Source organism: Adelges cooleyi, unplaced genomic scaffold, assembly GCF_023614345.1.
Source record: "Adelges cooleyi isolate 19-005CV unplaced genomic scaffold, UGA_ACOO_1.1 ACOO_flye_CR_arks_rails_tigmint_CR_PRNA_9, whole genome shotgun sequence".
Classification (NCBI taxonomy): Eukaryota; Metazoa; Arthropoda; class Insecta; order Hemiptera; family Adelgidae; genus Adelges; species Adelges cooleyi.
Genome location: NW_026096579.1, coordinates 6,874,894 through 6,894,216, shown reverse-complemented (window position 1 = coordinate 6,894,216; position 19,323 = coordinate 6,874,894). Strand labels below are relative to the sequence as shown.

At 31.5% G+C, this 19,323-nt stretch overlaps 1 protein-coding gene across 7 annotated transcripts in view; it reads left to right on the top strand.

Moving 5' to 3' along the window:
• LOC126847056 (four and a half LIM domains protein 2-like) overlaps positions 1-18,446 on the top strand; it is a 67,446-nt gene extending 49,000 nt beyond the window's left edge. For 4 of the 7 annotated variants that reach the window (XM_050587035.1, XM_050587034.1, XM_050587033.1 and 1 more), the window contains 5 exons: positions 6,767-6,967; positions 7,106-7,280; positions 14,104-14,273; positions 14,798-14,984; positions 16,329-18,446. In XM_050587035.1, the coding sequence (XP_050442992.1) occupies positions 6,767-6,967; positions 7,106-7,280; positions 14,104-14,273; positions 14,798-14,984; positions 16,329-16,486 (891 nt within the window). In that variant the 3' untranslated portion in view covers positions 16,487-18,446. Of the gene's footprint in view, positions 1-3,471; positions 3,890-3,937; positions 4,046-6,766; positions 6,968-7,105; positions 7,281-9,388; positions 9,629-14,103; positions 14,274-14,797; positions 14,985-16,328 lie in introns of those variants that run through there. The other 3 variants (XM_050587036.1, XM_050587037.1, XM_050587039.1) reach the window with 3 other exon arrangements.
• Positions 18,447-19,323: the final 877 nt, after the last annotated feature.

The following is a 19,323-nucleotide window of genomic DNA, read 5'->3' as shown; positions in this document are numbered from 1 at the left end:
AAACCACTTTAACTGAAATGTATCCAAAAAGATAAACCGCAAAACTGTAAGTGTTTTCAGAGAAAATGAATGTCTTACGCGTATTTGATCACCCTGTATAGTCTGAAACCAAGAAAATCATTAGACGTTTTCTTCATTTTTCACTTTTTTGGATCTGGTAACATTCCATTTGCACGCCTTTCAAAATGTTTTTTATATTTCAATGCGTTCTTTTAGAAATGTATCTCATCTGAATTAAGACTATTGTGGCTCACAATGCTGTATTAAAAAAAAATTAAAATTAGCGTTCTAAAAAAACTCAAAAGAACGTGTTAGGTCGCAGACAGATAGGAGATATTTTATACTAAATATAATATTTTAAGACACTTTCGAATACATTATAATACGATTATTTTAATTATAGCTCCGTAGGCTTCTATAGCTAATGAATAGGCGGAATGTTGGCAAAATGCGTTAAACGGATGTCTCGCAGTGTTTTTGGCAAAGTATTTATATTTTTTTTAATTCAGCCAAAATGTAAATGCGACACTGACTGAACACATCTAGGTTAATCTCGACTCGTTTCAAAAATGTAAGTTTTCGCGTTAAATTTAGCGGTTAATTGATTGTTATAATTTTTTATGCAGCGAGTTGGTGTTTTTGTCGTCTTCAAACAGCAGACACTGAAAACAATGCCATTTAAAATATTATAACGTCGGTCGCTGTGGGTGGGGACCAAATCGATAAAAATTGGCTTTTAAACGAATTAAATTTTCGGGCATAGGACCAAGTCGGTGGACCTAATGGGGAGGTAGGGGGTTAGAGGTATCTGATGGACTGGGATTCGGTAAACTCAATATAATCCTATTCGTTTAGTATAATTTCTGGTTTCCTACGCTATTTTAATAAAACTTAATGCGTTTTCAGTGTACCTTATGCAACCCATATACGAAACCACCGTACAAGGATTTTTTTTTCATAACAGTTTACACACGTTGCGCGTGGTACTATTACTACACTTATTGGCGATACGAATCGGTTAGAACTATTGTTATTGGAAAAAAATGTAAATCTAGAAAAAACTGTTAAGCAAACTTATGGTTAAATATTTAGTAAAGATATAAAATCTACTTGAACCCTAAACCATGAAAATTATACACTTCTTGCGTACACGTGTTACGACAACGATGTTGTCATCTTCAGCGCTAACAACAGACTCTGAAAAATTTCACGGTTCTATTTTTTCGTTTTGTGAACGCTCAATTTTCCTAAAATTGTCTCGTTACACGTGGCAGGCGCATAACTATAAAAATAATAATTTCGTTTTCAATGATTGTAGAATATTTGTGTTTGGATCACTCCGAATTGCATGTAATATTTCCTGGGACATTTTTATTTTAGTGCATGAAGTTGCATTGCAGCAAATTATTATGACACATATTATTTTTCATTTTTTTTTTTGTAATATTATTGAAAAAATGTTTATCCGTTCCGGATCTGCCTTGTTGCAATGGTGCGGAATTTGCAAAAGTCTTATTATTCATCTTGGTAACAGGATTGAAAACAAGTGAACTCTAGTGTTAAATATGAAATATGCGCAAAAATTAGGTGTTTTAACGTTGTATGTATATTAGCCGGTGGAAACGTACAAAGTGTTAAGTCTTGCGAAAACTCTCGCGTGGTCACCCATCCAGAAACGTGTAAAGTCTAGCATGACAAATTGTATGTATCTTGATTTCTACGAGGCCATACTACGACGGCCGCCTTGAAAGTAAGCATAAAATGACTGCTGCAAAAACAAATGATCGTCGAACGTATAATGAGGAAAAGCGTGATGTTACAATATTTGATGACATGTTTTTTCTGATGAGATCTATATTATAGTTTTGTTTTAAAAAAACTTGCTTACGCACAAAAAAAAAAGATAAATTATAGTCCAATAGCACACACGGAAGAGGGGTGAAGTACTTTAAAACAAAGGAACAGGGGTGAACAAATTGTATTTTAAAAAATGTTGTTTTGTACAAATTACCATTTCAGTGCAAAAAATACATTTACCAATTATAAATTATAAAATTTCAAAGTAATAAATCACAAATTACAAGTTACAAAATTAATTCCCAAGTAATTAAAAACAAACTATTTTAAACAATTAATATAACATTATTAAAAACTAAACACTTTTCAACAAATATTTAAAAATGAATAGCTACAGCTATATTGTTGTGTACACTAAAAGTAAATTCCATTTAATGTTGCAAAATGAAAACCCTTAAAAATTGACATATTTTTCAACTTAAAAATACGATTTTAACATTGTGAAAAAATTCAAAATTTATTTGAGGTATTCTTTAGTACCTAATACCGGTGTACAGTCAAAAGTCAACAAAATTATCATGCACCCCTTCTTACCCTTAAGAAGAGTGGAAGTCTTTTACATTATTTCTTTCCTTTTGGGGATGGCTATTGAACTCAAGATCGAGTGTTTAGTATATTAAACATTGGCAAATTTCAAATTACTAGAAAATAATGATTTTTTATAAGCCATTATTAATTACAAAGATTCGAAGTGCTTATCTGGGACAAATTACAAAAAATCGAATTAATTCATTTATAAATAATCAAAACTTACAAGTCTTAATATCTGAAAATCAGATCTTAGTTAGGTCTAAAATTGAGCTATAACATGTGCGATTTTCTCAAAAATCCGTTTTGAAACTTTTGTTTTTGTTAAGGAAAACCCGCCAAAAAATGGAGGGCGATTACACTTTTACCGTGTTAATCTCTAGGCCTTCGCGTGTGAGTGTGTCAACAGTCAACCGGTGTTTGGAAATACTTTCATTGTTATGGTAATTAGGATACACGGGCAACAACGGCAATAAATTATTGTAGACAAGATTACCCGCCCTAATACTAAAAATACATTTTCAAGCACATTATTGTCGTTGCGGTCACGATTGAAATATACAAGGTTATTGCACATATACCTACCCCTTCTTGTTCATCAAAAATTCGATGATGATGGAAACAAATAATATGTCAGTGTAACTAGAGCCAAAATCAAGTATACCTGAGTGTACATAGTAAAATAATTCATATCCCCTTACGCTGTCGATTTTTGGGTTACATTTTATATTTTTAACACTCGACACTAGATTTTCCGTGCAAGTCTATATCATTATAATATTGTTATTAATAAAAATTAAAAATAGCAGATATCCGAGATTTGGGGGATTCGATGAGCCGTTCTGTCCCATGCAAGCCGTGTGCAATTTTTTTTCACCAGTGGATCAATGACAACGGCTTTTCGGTGTGCAAACAGTGCCGAAAGGACATAAATATATATATATATATATTCATATTATGGTCTACATTTCCTGTCCGTGTACTTTCATTACGAATTTTTTTTTTTAAAAATAGAATTTCGACCGGATTGTTTTCTCCCACTGCACGCACACACAACACAGCAGCTGAGGGGCAGTGCACTGCACACGCCGTTGCGTTCGAATCGTTACACTCACAGTCTATACGTGTGATTGCTGCTACCAACACCGGCATTGAATAGGATTATTCGTTTTTTGTTCCGTTCTTATTATTTTTTTTTACATAATACATTTTCACCCCAATCCGGCCATAGGTTTTTTTTTTCGGTTTTGCAAACCTAACCCCGTTGTACATACATTTCGCTCCGTTTGATTTTGCCGACTATTAAAAACAAATAAAAAATGGCCGATGTCGAATATCAAATCACCACCACCACCGAGAAGAAAGTGAGGAAATCCAAAAAAGGCACAACCACCTCGAGTTCCACCAAGAGGAGAGAGAGCACGGACCAAGGCGAAGTGACCATCACCGAAATCGAGAACAAGGAAAACCATTACCCCGTCGAAAACGGACATGGCGACAAGAGGTATTTTCCAAAAATCCCCCAAGAACGACACCCGAATTTTTCACAACCCCTAAAATCTAACCCTCCCATATCCCATTACAAAGAAAACATAAAAATTTAATATCATAGCTAATATTTCACGTGGAAAATACCTCTTGTCCGGAGAGCTTATTATTGGTAAGAATACAATAGAATAAACTCGGGCCGTTATTAAAATGTGTTAAACGTAAAGAATACATGTACATTACTGTTATTCGTCTGGATTAGTATATTTTAATAGTGTCAAAATGTGTGTGTGTTTACTTATCGCTTAATCAAACAATTGATTAGGGTTTGATCGAGAAAACAATAACCGACTCGTGTGAAATAACATTAAATAAAATAAATACATTTCAACTAGCAAAACGATTAGTTATACAATAGAAACGTTGGGTTTACACCTGAATCACATAGTGATGTGTGCAAAAAGGATTCCACCGTCGTTCCTTGTCTGCATTCTGTTTGATGACCAACTTTTCTAAAAGAATCACCTGTAGCCTTTTTGGCGGCCGTGTACCGTTTGAATGATTGTGAAATTCCATTGACTCGCTATTCAACGTTTAATCATTTATTTAAGAAACATTAGCATATCGAAAAAGAAACTAGCTGTACATAGAATGTGATTCATGGCGTGTGGGTATTATAGCGATCGTAGTGACACACTTTGAAAACAAATAAAATAATGTGTATTATGTAACAACGTTATTAGTTATTATTTACTCGTAGGAGGTAAAACGGATCTCTCCTACACTTATCGGACTCATCACTAGACAGTTCTTGGTATCATCGGTGTCAATTAGTAATTATCGCATTAAAACTACCTATTATTATTAGATTTGGAGAATCCGATGATCGAATCGTACGAGTAACGCTAATATTCATACAAATAACAACCGTTTTTTAATTAATTGTATTACCTATTAGTTTTTTAAGCGGAATTGAAATTGTAAGTCTACCCGTGATCCTTAGAGATTCGAAAATTTACTTTTACTATATTTTTTACTACTGTTTACATATCATACACTTGATTTTGGCTCCCGTTATGCTGTCATATTTGTTTTCATCATCAACTATTTGATGAAGAAGGGGTATATGTGTATACAAGGTTGTATAGTGCTTATTATTCCAAAAATATAATTTTATTTTTAATATAAAAGTTAACTGGTATATTGATAACTTATCAATAAAATACAATCCGCACCGGCGTACCTTCTCAAATAATTAATGAATTACAACGCTATAATAAATTACATGTAAACTACTAGTAATAATAAGGTTTATGAGTTAATATGGAAAATACATTAAAACGATAAAATGGGTATCGACATTCCAATAGGGTCTTGCAACTAACCAAGTGTTGAATTTGTTATTAAAGTTTTGCCTTAAGCTTGCCCACGCTTACCTTGCCAATTTTAATCGCGTCAATTACAGTTTTTAAACTCTGCTGGTCGATTAAATTTAATTCGTTAAAAAACATCGTTTTTTTGTTAGTAATTTGTATATGGCCTCCACTAAAAGATAATAAAAAAATGTCGGAAGCTCCTAGTTTATTAATATTACATTCACATAATTCTAGTTGGAGTAGTTTTGTATAAGCACTGCGACTTGCTATTTGTCAAAATGCTCATTTGCTTGAAGCGCGTCGAACGTTAAAAATTTGATTAAATTGAAACTGGGTTGAGTTTTTTTTTTAGTATACGATATTAAGTGTTTAACCTCGACGACCTTATTAATTTTAGAATTCAAAGGTCATCAGACCTAAGCTATAATAATATTATATTATGAGAGTAGGTATTACCGCCATCGCGTGAACAGACAACATTTTATACGGGCGTGGTGCCAGGCTTGTTTGATTTTTCGGTCATTTTTTGAGCTCTTGACATTTTATATATTTTGTATGTATAAAAAAAACGATTTCATAAATTCCAAACAAATTTACCGATTAAAAATAAAACAGCTTGCTTTTTATATTTTTCCACGTTTATTTCTGTATATAGGTTGGCTGCTGTTTATTTATTTTAATAAATATGTTATGCATATTAAACAATGTTCGAAATCGGTTCCCATTGCTAACATCAAACATTCTACAAAACTTCACACAAACGTTTGACTCGAGGTTGAATTTGTTTTTTTTCAATCACACACACATCCGAGTAGACAACATGCTTACCGGAGTGGCCAGTGTTTGGATTACTTACTAATTTATTTACTTATAAGTAATTTGTTATGCGAAACAATAAGACATAAAACAATTTCGACAAAAAAGCCTTGACGCGAATCTGAAAACGATAATACAAATATTTAATAACAACTAAATACAGTCATCAATAAAATGTTATATTCTTTTTACATTATAAAAAAAGCTTGGCGACAGAGTTTTTAAATATTTTACAATTAATAGTCTTAATACACTTCAGTGTAGTTTCCAAACTGAAACTGCCAACAAACGACAGGGCGCTATTTTTAAGGTGTTCTTCTTGGTAATGCAGAAATGGGATCAACCTTTTCAATATTAACCAATGATAATATATTTTTAACGTGAAAACAAAAACAACAAAGAGAAACGTCATATCGAAATATTTTAAGAAAACGTTCGGTCATTAAGACATTCCGTACAAAACGATTTTGGAACAATAGTCAACAACTAGACGGTTTATAGATAGACATTTTTCTCCCAATACAATCTGGTCTTGGAATTTCTCTAGCATATGTCAATTTGTTTTTTAAATCGCCACCAAAAACGTGGACAAACCAATATCAAAAACCTTTTCCCCTAGAAGGGGTGGACAATTTTTTGTTTGTTATACGAATCCTGGCAAAATGTACTCATCAGCGGTTTTGGTTTTTTTTTCTGTTTAGCTAATTTTCAGCGGAGAATACACCAAGGCGATGAACAAGGACTGGCATTCGGGGCATTTCTGCTGTTGGCAATGCGACGAATCGTTGACCGGCCAGAGATACGTGCTCAGGGATGACCATCCATACTGTATCAAATGCTACGAATCCGTGTTTGCCAACCCGTGCGACGAATGCGACAAGATCATCGGCATCGATTCTAAGGTAGAGTACCACCCACCCAGCCGTTTACATTAGATTGCAATTCCATAGATGACAATGTTGGTGGGAATTGCAATCTAACTTGATTGCTGCAGTCCTCAAATTGTCGTTCGTTTAATTTTAACTTTCTTTCTTCTGCAGGATTTGTCGTACAAGGACAAACATTGGCACGAGGCATGTTTCTTGTGCAGCAGATGTCGCGTGTCTTTGGTGGACAAACAGTTTGGATCCAAAACCGAAAAGATTTACTGCGGCAACTGCTACGACTCTCAGTTCGCTGCTAGGTGCGACGGATGCGGAGACATCTTCCGTGCAGGTAATGATAATTGACTGTGAGAGTTTGAAACGTCAGCATAAAACTTACACGATTACATCCGAAAATTATCCACATAATAAGAGGTTATTTGATGAGAGAATCAGCTGACAAGGAATGGTTGATGAAAGAATCAGCTGATGGCAGACACTTTCATGATCCAATGCATTTCCTTTAAGGGAGTGATTGAATTTTTTATTACTGACTATAACATATTTTTGGACTACAGTGGTTGGTGGTACTGAATAAAGACAATCGACAATTCGTACCAGAATTTCTCAATAAATAAAAAAAATTATTGAAAACCGGACACTTCTATTAAAAAAAAACCCCGTTCATAATGAGCAGACCAGGTGAAACGTTGTATAAGTTTTTATCGCCCTATCTGGTTCCTTCATCCCTTGTTTTAAAACATCTCAGACGTCTAAATATATTCGCCTTGTGGTCGTTTCTTAGTTTATCTTTGATTACGTTGTACTACATCCCTTTGGAAACTTAACCAAAAACACATAAGATTCTTGGGACTTCGTTTCGTCGTATCCGATTTGATAGATAAGTTATTATTTTATTTATGAGCAGACAAAGAATTTTCGAACACTCCACAAACATGTGTATTTTTTTTTTTTTTTTAGAAAGACGAATTTTTTTATGATAAAATATGCTCGAACTCGTTTAGACTGAAAATCGAGAGTGGTCATTCTAGATCCAAAGTATAGCTGTCGTTTTGTTTTTATAAATAGTTATTATATATCTCGAAGCCATATTTGGAGTTCCGGAAATTTGTCATGCATAACGGACGCTTGCTTTCTTAAACCTCTTGTTTCTATTTTTTATTTTATTTATGGCATTGTGCATGTTTTTTTATTTCTGTGTTACCCAATTGATGTAACAACAACCTGGCCAGTTTAATCTGTTTGGATATGGGCTTGATTTATATAACGAATCACTCAGTAATGGATCACTTTTATGATTTTTATTTTTTTCAATTTTTTAGATATCCTCGGTTTGTTAAATTGGATTTTTAAACAATAATAATACTTGTATGGTTTTATACGCCCTCGTGGCGTAAACGCATTAGACGACACGTTTAATTTCGCTAATCGTTCTTTAACTACAGACAATTACTTTGTTTTCTTGGAAAACCCTCTTTTAAATAATTGTCTCTCTGACTGTAGTTTGTATTTGCGTATTCATCTTCTATGGGCACAAAACTGTATCACCAACAATAAAAAAAATGTACTAAACTTTAAAAATATTCTATTTCAGCTGTATGACAAAAAAAACTGTGGGGTTTTTAATTTTTTAATCTGTAGGTTTTTTTTAAATTTTGATATCTATTTTATTCTATACGACTTGATTATGACAGCATCATTGGCCAGCAGTAACACACACACAAAAGTCACACACATCTAGTCCTCGACACAGAGGCCAAAACCGGGAGGCTAATAATTGTACTGAGGCTTGTATGATTTTTCTAATAGAAAACTATAACACAATATAACCAAACGGACCTAAACGCGTTTTTTTACTACGTAGACGTCGGTTTTTGTTGATTAGAAATTCACACCGTTTAAACGTGCTAACATAGCGATGACATCACCGTGTGTGACCGAGCGTTGCTTAGTTGTGTATCACATAATTATAGTATATATGCGTTTTCGATAAGTCCCCGCAAGCGCAAGGACAAAAAAAGAGTTAAAGTCGTCAAAAAAAAAAAAAAATGATATACAAACAGTTTTGACATTGATACACAACAATAATGCTGTATAGTATAGTGAATTAGGGCATCTAATGGACTTTGGGTGTCGTTGTCACGCCTTTATCGTTTCCTGAGGATTACATAACTATCATAATGTGCACTCGATGGGGTTTTGATTGTCTCGGGAAAAAAAGTAATCGGTTGGCCGACCAAAGGTGTATGGTATTATAATATTATTATATTTGGACCGTGGGCAGGACGGAAGGTCGCCGAGACCGAATGGGAAGGGGACGGCACCAGCACCAGCAGCAGCACGCCATCGCCTAATAGAAAATGTATAATATTATGTATTTTTTTTTTTTACGATCATTACCACCGTGTACCTCGTCTACCTATAATATACCTTTTACGCCCGTCACGGTTCGGTTCAGTATCTGTGTAAACATGTCGGCGGACGTGATCACCAGCAAGTTCGGTAATATAACGCTGAAGACGATCAGCCCGAAGAGAGATGCCGACGACGACGTGGCCGTGCTGTCGTCTTTCCTGCCGGATTTCCTGATGAACGCCGAGACGAAAATCAAAAACCGCATGTTCGAATGCTCGCTGAAAAGGGACTGCAAGCTGGGAGATCCCAAAGCCACCCCTCCAGGTAGAATTCATACACAACCGGGTTCGTTCAGGTCCAGGTCAGGACTTGGGTGTTTGGTGTGAACTTGAACAACTTACCTGAACGCTTTTGGTCGACTAATTCTAAAAAAAAAAAAAAAAAATGTTTATTAAATACCGACTTTTCAGAGTTATTACTATGTGGATTTTGGTTTGCTGCTGGTGCTCGATGGTATACTCTGTAGGGTAAAATTTTCGAAAAATTGGGTTTTATCAAATTTATTACCATTAAATTTAACTATGGAAACTAAAAAAAATAAATGTTCCGTGATATTTCCTGCAAAATTCTCATAAGAATTGATTTTTTGACCGTGAATAGATTTTTTTTTTAATATTTAAAAACAATTGTTTTTGATAATGAGAGTTTTTATAAAATTGTACACAATTTAATTGTATACAATTTTCCTTAACCAAATTAGAGAACTAGTAAAAATAAAAATGAAACTCTATATAGCAATAGTGATGATAATTTTTCCATTTTTGTTTGTATGACTAAGCTTAGGTAAAATTCGGTTTCCTCATTTTTTATCTTGGAGGCAAAGCTATTTCTTTGACTTTTCTATAAATATTTTGAGACAGTAGCCCCATTTTCAGACCCATTTCAGACTTACCTTTGGTACTTATAGTTCATATTGAATACCGAGCCCATAGTTAAACGGTTAGATTGGTACTGAAACCAGATGAGAATTACTATATTATGGTAAAATAATTCCCTGACCAATTTTTAACTTAAGGTATAACAATATTTTTAAATACACATTTAAAACTTGGATTAGATTTTTTTAGCACAATATACGTTGGACATAGTGTAATACCGTGTTTGTGACGTCTTTGAAGAAATGATAACAATTGTTTTAATTTTTTTTTTACCATAAAGAGACATTAGACTATGACCTTGCCTCGGTTCTGACAAATTCCTTTTTTTTATTAGTTTGTTTTTTTAGTGTTTTTTACAGTTATTGTATGTTAATATACGTTTAAATGTAACATAATATTTATATTTCAAACTAATTGTTAAACTATAACATTAATACATAATAAAAGCTTTATAAAAGGAGACTATTTTTAATGAAAAACGTTATAGATGGTTCAAATGAAAGCAAACAAAAATAATATTTCTTCCTAAAAAAACATTTTCAAATATTTTTCCATATTTATATTTTAATTCCGTTTTAAAATTCAGTACTTATGCTGCGTTCACTGAAGGTTATTGCAACGTTCTTCTGTGACTAATCGAAAAATGTCTCAATATATTTATATGTTGAAAAATACAGAATTGTTGACGACTAAGTATCATAAAACCACTGGACATATACAGAACCTAATGGTGCTTGTTTATGATTGTATTTTTTATGATCACTTTATAATGGTTTTTTTTTTACATCAAAATTATTTTATTATAATTTCGAAACGATTTTCCTGTAATTTTTTTTTTTTCAATTTTAAATCACTTGTAGAACTTCTCCACTCTTTTGACTTTTTTGAGTAATTCGATTTTATCAATTCAGTAAAAGAGTTATGTTAAATGTAAAATGGGTAAACAATATTCTTCAAATCGGTTTGGCTAGCAAAAGTTCTCAATATACTATTCTGTTATCAATGTTTTATTGATACATTTATATATTTTAACAGGTAATTATATTTTTTTACGTTTGTATTTAATTACCACACTATAACTTAAAGCAATAAACAACTTATACTCTGCGGTAAAAAAATAATGTAATAAATACCCACACGGAAATTATAAATTAAAAATATTGCCTATTTAACTTGGCATTGGCACATAACGTACCGACCATGTTCAAAATTGAAAGTTTTGTAAATGTGTAAATTATTTTAAAACTTCGGTGTTTGATTAACAGCTGTGTCCATTTCGTGGGCAGCTCATTGTATAAGCATATTTAACATTCATTATCAAAATCTTAATTTATGATGTCCTCCTCTTAGTTGTTAATAGGTCGTAAGTAATATTCGTAAGTGGTATACGATTACCTAATAATATATTGAAAAAGGATAATTATCATGTTTTTCATTGATAAGTCATTGAATATAAATTACTTAGAATAGTATAACTCCGACCCACACAACAGGATATTAAAAACAATAATATTTGTATGATGTCTTCGAATAGGTTAATAGAATAGAGAAAGTATATGAGTAATAACACTTTCTAAACATTAGTTTTTCTAACACTTGGTAAAAAATTCATAAAAAATTGTATTAAAATATTGTCATAAAGAATATAGATAGAAGCATTGTATTTTAGACAACATAATATGGCCAATATATTATATTAAAAACTATGTAGAGTATATTTTAAATACTCTGAGACCAGTTTTTGGCCAGAGATAGTTTTGTAAATGTATTTAAAATTCTATGCACGTAATCATTTACGGTATATGTAGATAGAATTGAAAAATTATAATTATTTTTCAATTGTTCAAAAGAAAATGTTTGATCAAAAACATTTTATATATTATTTTGTTTGTTTATATGATAATTTTATTTCTGTTCCGTTGACAATAAAACAAATACAATTTTATTATTAAACGTTATAACAATAACTATTAATAATTATTAATACAACTGATAAAATTAATATTCATAGTAAAATTACATATATATATATATAAATATAATTGTAGAACATTCCAAATAGCTGTTTTATTTTTTAGATAACATTAATTGTTATAATAATATATATTCTTGAAGTGTAGTAGAAACGTTATTACTCAAATATTTTCACTTAAGCATTTAAGAAAGATTATTATTTTCTCGCTGTATAAGGTTATTGTAATTAATTTCCTTGTTAATAACGTGATTGATTTGTAAGACATTGTCCACTTTTATTAGCTGTCTGTTTGGTTCTAGATTAAATATTCAACATATAAGAATACATTTTTTTTATAATAATTGTTTGTTTAAAACTCTATATTAATCCCATAAAACAATGGTTTATGCGATTGAATTTTTTATTTTTTATTCATTTCGAAGGAGAACCGTTATTAATAGTTATTTAATATCTGATCTATTATGAAGAAAAACAATGGTTTTTTATTCAATGTCTACACTAGACGGATTTTATCGGATATGTACGATCGATTTATCTAAAGATCTATATTGTGTGTGCTATTAGACACTATATTATTTTGCTTCTCGAATCGATTGACTGCTACTTTGTGTGTATCGGGTGAAATCGGTCCTCCCGTGCGATAGCGATCGCTTTGGCAGACAAATTCGGTCGCAAGGCTCTGCCGTGTTAAATTCTACTATTATCAACTAATCTAAAGAATTTTACTAATGGCGAAACCTTGATGATGCGGATTCGCAATGAATTGAATCGGCGGTACACGCAATGGGCGTGCGGGTATAGTGTGCTCGTCCTTACTATTGTCTCCTTACAGTCTGGCGCGCGCTTTGCGTGCATTTCCGCCGACAAAAACCAATACACAATCATCCGCATTGTGTGTGTGATTTGCTCGAGATCGAGACGCACGGCTTGAACGACTTAAACCCGTCTTGAGCCGACCTTGATCTAAAAAAAAAAAAAAAAAATAATAATTACAATAATAAACAAATTATTCAAACTCACGCCTCGGGAGGATTATCGAAAATCTGGTACCGATAACGGATTAAAACGGGTAACGCCGCCGAATTAGCCGCGTTTAGATCGCCATGTGAAATTTTGTTAAGTACATATTTTTGCCCGTCCAAAACGCTCCAAACGAAAACACTCTCTGCCGTATATGTACAACAATCGGTCGCCGACGACCTTCCTTATAGGATCATAAAGACAATCGAAACAACTAGTCAGCGCGATCGCCTGAAACGCACGCCGGTGCCGGTTGTCCGTTTGTTTTTGGTCAAATAAATGACTCGCCATATTTGTTTTTTATTTTTTTTTCGCCGTCTCCCTATACGGAAGAACGAGGGTCCTACACCGGCTGACTCATCGGTCGGTTTTTTATGCGTACACAACAATATGCGGCGAAAATACCCACACCGACGACTACTTGGCTCGGCACAGCAGCTTTTCGCAGAGACAAATTAAACAACTGGCAAATTCGATCATTCAAATGTTGTTACGTTATTATTCTGTCTACCGGCGGTCGTGGGAGGTATATGTAACCGGCATTTCTTTCACCCGGGCCGGCGGACGTAGGCGGTGCAGAAGGACCAGCGCGGAATAGGAAAAGTTTTTTTATAGCGCCAATCTTAGCGCAGTCTCATCTCAATGATAATATCAAGTCTGACGGGTATCGGTTTTTAAACGCTACCGCGTGGGATATCTCACGCCGTCGCCGAAGCACGTGGGCGCCACGATAATCAGACACCATATTTTTTCATTATTACTTACATTTTTTTTTTCCTATCCGTTATCGATAACACCTTTCATCGGTCGACGTTCACTACTATGCACGTCTGATAATGAATCGGCGATGATTAATATTGTTGCAGGAACGAAAAAGATGGAATACAAAACCAGACAATGGCACGAGAAATGCTTCGCCTGTGTAGTGTGCAAGTCGGCGATCGGCACCAAGAGCTTCATACCCAGGGACCAGGAAGTGTACTGTGCTACTTGTTACGAGGAGAAGTTCTCTACTCGCTGCGTCAAGTGCGACAAGGTAGGTGGACGAATTTAAGAAACGCCCCCCCAAAGGTGTAGCCGGTGGAACAAAGATCAAATAGATGGTATGGCCAAACAGAGGGGGCATGGTGAATGAATAGAAAATAGACCAGTCACGATGTAGTCCAGCTCTTGGCAATGGGAAAGTCGCAATTGGCGCTCGCGATGAATGTGTGCAGTAACCGAGGAATATGATAGATTAAGGCATTGATGAGGTAGTTTGCCAATAGCAGAAACATACGAGGAAGGTACGAAAATGAAATAGTAACAGAGATTGGGGATGTAGAGGGGAAAGAGTCGGTAGGCGGATGTTGAAGGATTGGATTCGAGTAGTCGACCACACTTGAATGTGCAAGATCCAAGGATGTAAGCTCCCAACAAAAGCCAATAGTGTGTGCTTATCGTTTCCTATTGAGTATTTATTAGTTGGGCGAAGGGCTTGTAAGGGATAAGGTCCTCCCATTATGGTCTTTGGCGACGGTGAAGTGTTTATTCTAATTGTTTTAATCGTATCATATTTAGATCATTACTAGCGGCGGTGTGACGTACAAAAATGAACCGTGGCACAGGGAATGCTTTTCGTGCAGCAATTGCAACTCTTCATTGGCTGGACAACGTTTTACATCTAGAGACGAGAAACCTTACTGTGGCGATTGTTTCGGAGAGCTTTTTGCTAAGAGATGCACTGCATGTGTCAAACCAATAACAGGTAATTGTATAATTTCGTTTACCATATATTTTTTAGTTTAAGTCATTAGACCACCGTGTCACGGATCTGATGTAAAAAAAAAAAAGATCATACTTATGATAAAACCCAACTCACAGCAGTACTGCAGTTGAAGGTATTTCATTGTCATTCCATGTGTTATTATGTGTATTTTTCTACTGATATTCAATTTTTATTTACCGCTTCCTTAAAATCTTATTGTTTGGTAAAAAAAAAATTCGCTAGAAGGCTACGACCAGATAGGTAATTAATTTTAGCGCTATTCAATTACTAGTAGACTATTTTTCTGTTGAAAAAAAAATGTCTTTACAATAATTACTGCAGCTGTGTCATGCTGTGAAGTGACCTTTTTTTTTTTTTTGGTGACTACCTAAAATTTCCGACAGGTATGTTTTGTTTTATTTGTTTATTTATTTTAGCTTAGATAAGATGTTGAAAATGTATGGTCTCACAATGATGAGTTTATATATATATACTTTTTAACTAGTTTTGTGTCATACGTTTTTTACCACTGGATCGATTTTTATATAGCAATTCTGTAAATCGGGAATTGTACTTTATAAGTTTAACAATTTCATCACTTCCCCTTTTAAATTTAATTAAATACTTCCAAAATTGTTCTTAAAGTGTTCTTTAACTTTAACATAATAGTATGTCTATCAGTACTTTCTGAAAAATGGTCCAATCGTAAAATTAAAAAAACCTAACCAAAAAAATGTAGTCAACCCTTTCATCCACAAAAAGTTGACATTTTTATTTATTTTTATTTTTAGGAACACTTTTAGGAAATATAGGAAAAATGTATTTAAATAACAACGCGAAAATTAATTTAAGCTCACAAATTATCAAAAAAAGGTTCAAATACGATTTTAATAATGATTCGAGTTTTATTTAAATCCATTTTTAGTAATTATTTGTTCTTTGTTCAAATAATTTCGCTCGTTAAATTGATAATTAATTTGAATTTTTGTTATAAATAACAATGTACGTAGTTATTATTTGAGTTTTATTTGTAATTCTTTCGAATAATTTCATTAGAAGTATTCAAATACGATTTTAATAATGAAAACCAACTCGATAATTATTTAAATTAATGCGGTTTTTTAATAATAATTATTAAAAATGTTTAATTAAATACATTTTGACGTTTAATTTTTTTTTTTTTTATGAGTTTTATTTACTTAAATACATCGTTGTTTGAATTAAGTATTTAAAATTTTACACTTTGAATAACGCTCAAATTTTTTTTTATCGTCCACATTTTTGCATCAAATCGAGTGTTTTTTTTTTTACAACTGTTTAATGGGTTTTTTTTTTGCCTTTTAGGAATCGGCGGCACTAGATTTATCTCTTTCGAGGATCGTCACTGGCACAACGACTGCTTCATCTGCGCCTCGTGCAAGACTTCTTTGGTCGGCCGAGGGTTCATCACCGACGCCGAAGACATCATCTGCCCGGAATGCGCCAAACAAAAGCTTATGTAAACCACCACTTGCGGCCACCGACAATCAACCACTTAATTATTTATTTATTTATTATTTAAAAAAAAAAAAACACACCATCTGTTTCTTTTCTATTTGGCGTACACCACAAGCATTATTACCATTAATATATTATATACTATTACAGTTTTTTTTTTTTTTTTTTGTTTTCCAAGTGCGCCTTAACTACACACAATAAATATTTATATATCTATATATATATATATATAGCTTATAGTAGCTTTTTTGATATTATTATCATTGTTATTTTCAAACGTGTACGAATCAAAGATCACTTTGTGCCTTAAAATGAAATTAAAAAAAAAAAATTATATAGAATTTATTAGGCGTTTGTGTTAAGGTAAAAAACTAACATGTATTATGTAATTATATATGTAGCTGCTGAGAAATTACTAAATATTATCATAAGCTATACGGTTTCACTAACTTTGTTTTATTTAAAATTATATTATTATTACTATCCTAAATAATATTATAATAATATAATTATATAATAATAATTTAATTATTGTTATTATTATTAGTTTTGTTAAGCGTAAGTCTACTATAAAAACCGACAGTCGCACAACAACAATAATTATACCACCGTTTTACTTTGTTTGGTTATCCAAAAGTATTATTTTATATGAATGTATTGAATTTTGTTTTTTTTTTTTTTTTGTGATCAACTAGTCAGGTTTTATTGAAAAATTCTAATTTTGTTTTTGTTTTAACACTACAACAATACTACATTTCACGGGTACACTGTAAACTGAAAAGAAAAAAAAATTGTGGCCTTATCATTACCGTCCTCGTTGTTGTAGGCGTATCCTGTTGAAAACCATAAAAATACATTTATTTATATTACCGCCGAAATAATATATATATATATATATAAAGCATGTACCTAACATATTATTATAATAATAAACATATTTTGTTTTACGGCTATTTAATTTTAGTTTTGAATAATAGTGTGTACACGTTGTAAGAGTTTAATTTAGTCGAAGCAAAAAAAAAAAAATCGAGCACAGAGCTGTGAAATATGTCACCTTAAAAGAAAATATAATATAAATTTATTATTCTTATTCTTATTATTATTATTTTTGGTTAAAATCAATAATCCAAAAGGTGAGCATAGTCGTTTGTATGTATTTTTGATTATTAAACGTAAGATACATTTTTTTTTTTTTTGTAATAGAATATTATTATTATCGTAACGCGTTATCGATTCGACTAACAACACTCGGCTAATATTGATTCATCACTTATTTATTTATTACTTTAGCCATATATTATTCTATATATTGTACTTAACACCATTATTATTATTATTATATATTATATTTATACACATATTGAATTTAATTATATATTTTTTCGCCGTATTCGATACTTATTATTATTATTATGCAGTTTTATGTGCGTAGGTTATTTTTAATAATATTTATAGTGGTTATTTAAATGAAGAAAAAAACCGAATAAATCATAAACTATATGATATAATAATAGTTAATAATTTTTAAACGAAAATATTTTATCAGTGTTTAAAGCAATTAATAATGTTTAAACGTAGCGATTTTATTATATAATTATAATAATAATATAATAGTATTATAAACTGTAACTAGGTAAAAAAAAAATTATACAGTTGATTCATTTTGGTGCTATGGTAATAATAATAATCGTTATAAATATTATATTTTTTGCTGTTAAAAAAATGATGTTTATCGCACGATTTGGCGGCATTTCATATAAATATTATATACTAAATTATTATTATTATTATCATTATTGTTTAGTCGTATTAGAAAATAGAAATTAAATATAATATCATAAGCTTATATTGATTTACTCTTGTTTAAGTATTACCTATTTAAAAAAATTATACACTAAATTATTATATTATTTCAAATTCACGTTTTAACGAAAAATATATTATCGTATGTTATTGTATTGTTGACTCACAAATTATGATTGTGTTTTATTTTGTTTTTTTTTAAATTTTCATCTACAAAACCATATAAATTTCGAGTTTTTTGAAATGAATCTTTTTTTGAAATTAATTTTTTAGGTTTCAAATAAAATAATATAAGTAAAATAATTTTAACAAATCGTGTAAAAATAGTTCAATGAAAAAAGTCAAATTGAAAAAAATGTTTTTTATAACGGTAGATACTAAAAAACCTAAAATATTTTAAAAATGTGGAATAAGGATAAACAAATAATATAAATACATGTTGAACTATCACATTCTAAACTACAATAAAAAATTGCCAACGCTGTTTAAAAGTAGTAATAAACTAAAATTCTTATTTATTGATTATTTTACATGCAAAAATGTACTTCACCTTTTATCATATACATAATATATGGTTTATTTTTCTTGACAAATATTTAATAAACTAGCAATTTATTTATTTTTTATCGATTCTCAAATCATAAATTTATTAACACCACTTAAACTTCAAAATAATCAAAAGTGAATAGTTTTAAAATATACTTTCTCAGTAATCGCATCAAATAAAAAATATATATTTAAAAAAAAAACCAACTAAATTAAAATAAATAATTATCAAACAGTATAATATATGTAATTATATTGTAAATGTTAATTAAAATTCGAACCTTGGGTTTTTTTATTCGATTTCTTAGTTCGGTAAAAGTTATATATTTAAATTATTAACATCATCTCTACAAATATTCAACAAAACTAATCCTTCAAATCAAAAGTACATAAATTCGAATGTTATGTTATTTTTTGATGAAAACTTTGTTATAGAAAATCATTGTTATAATAATTTGTCTTCAAACTATTTTTCGAAGCAGTTTCAAAACCT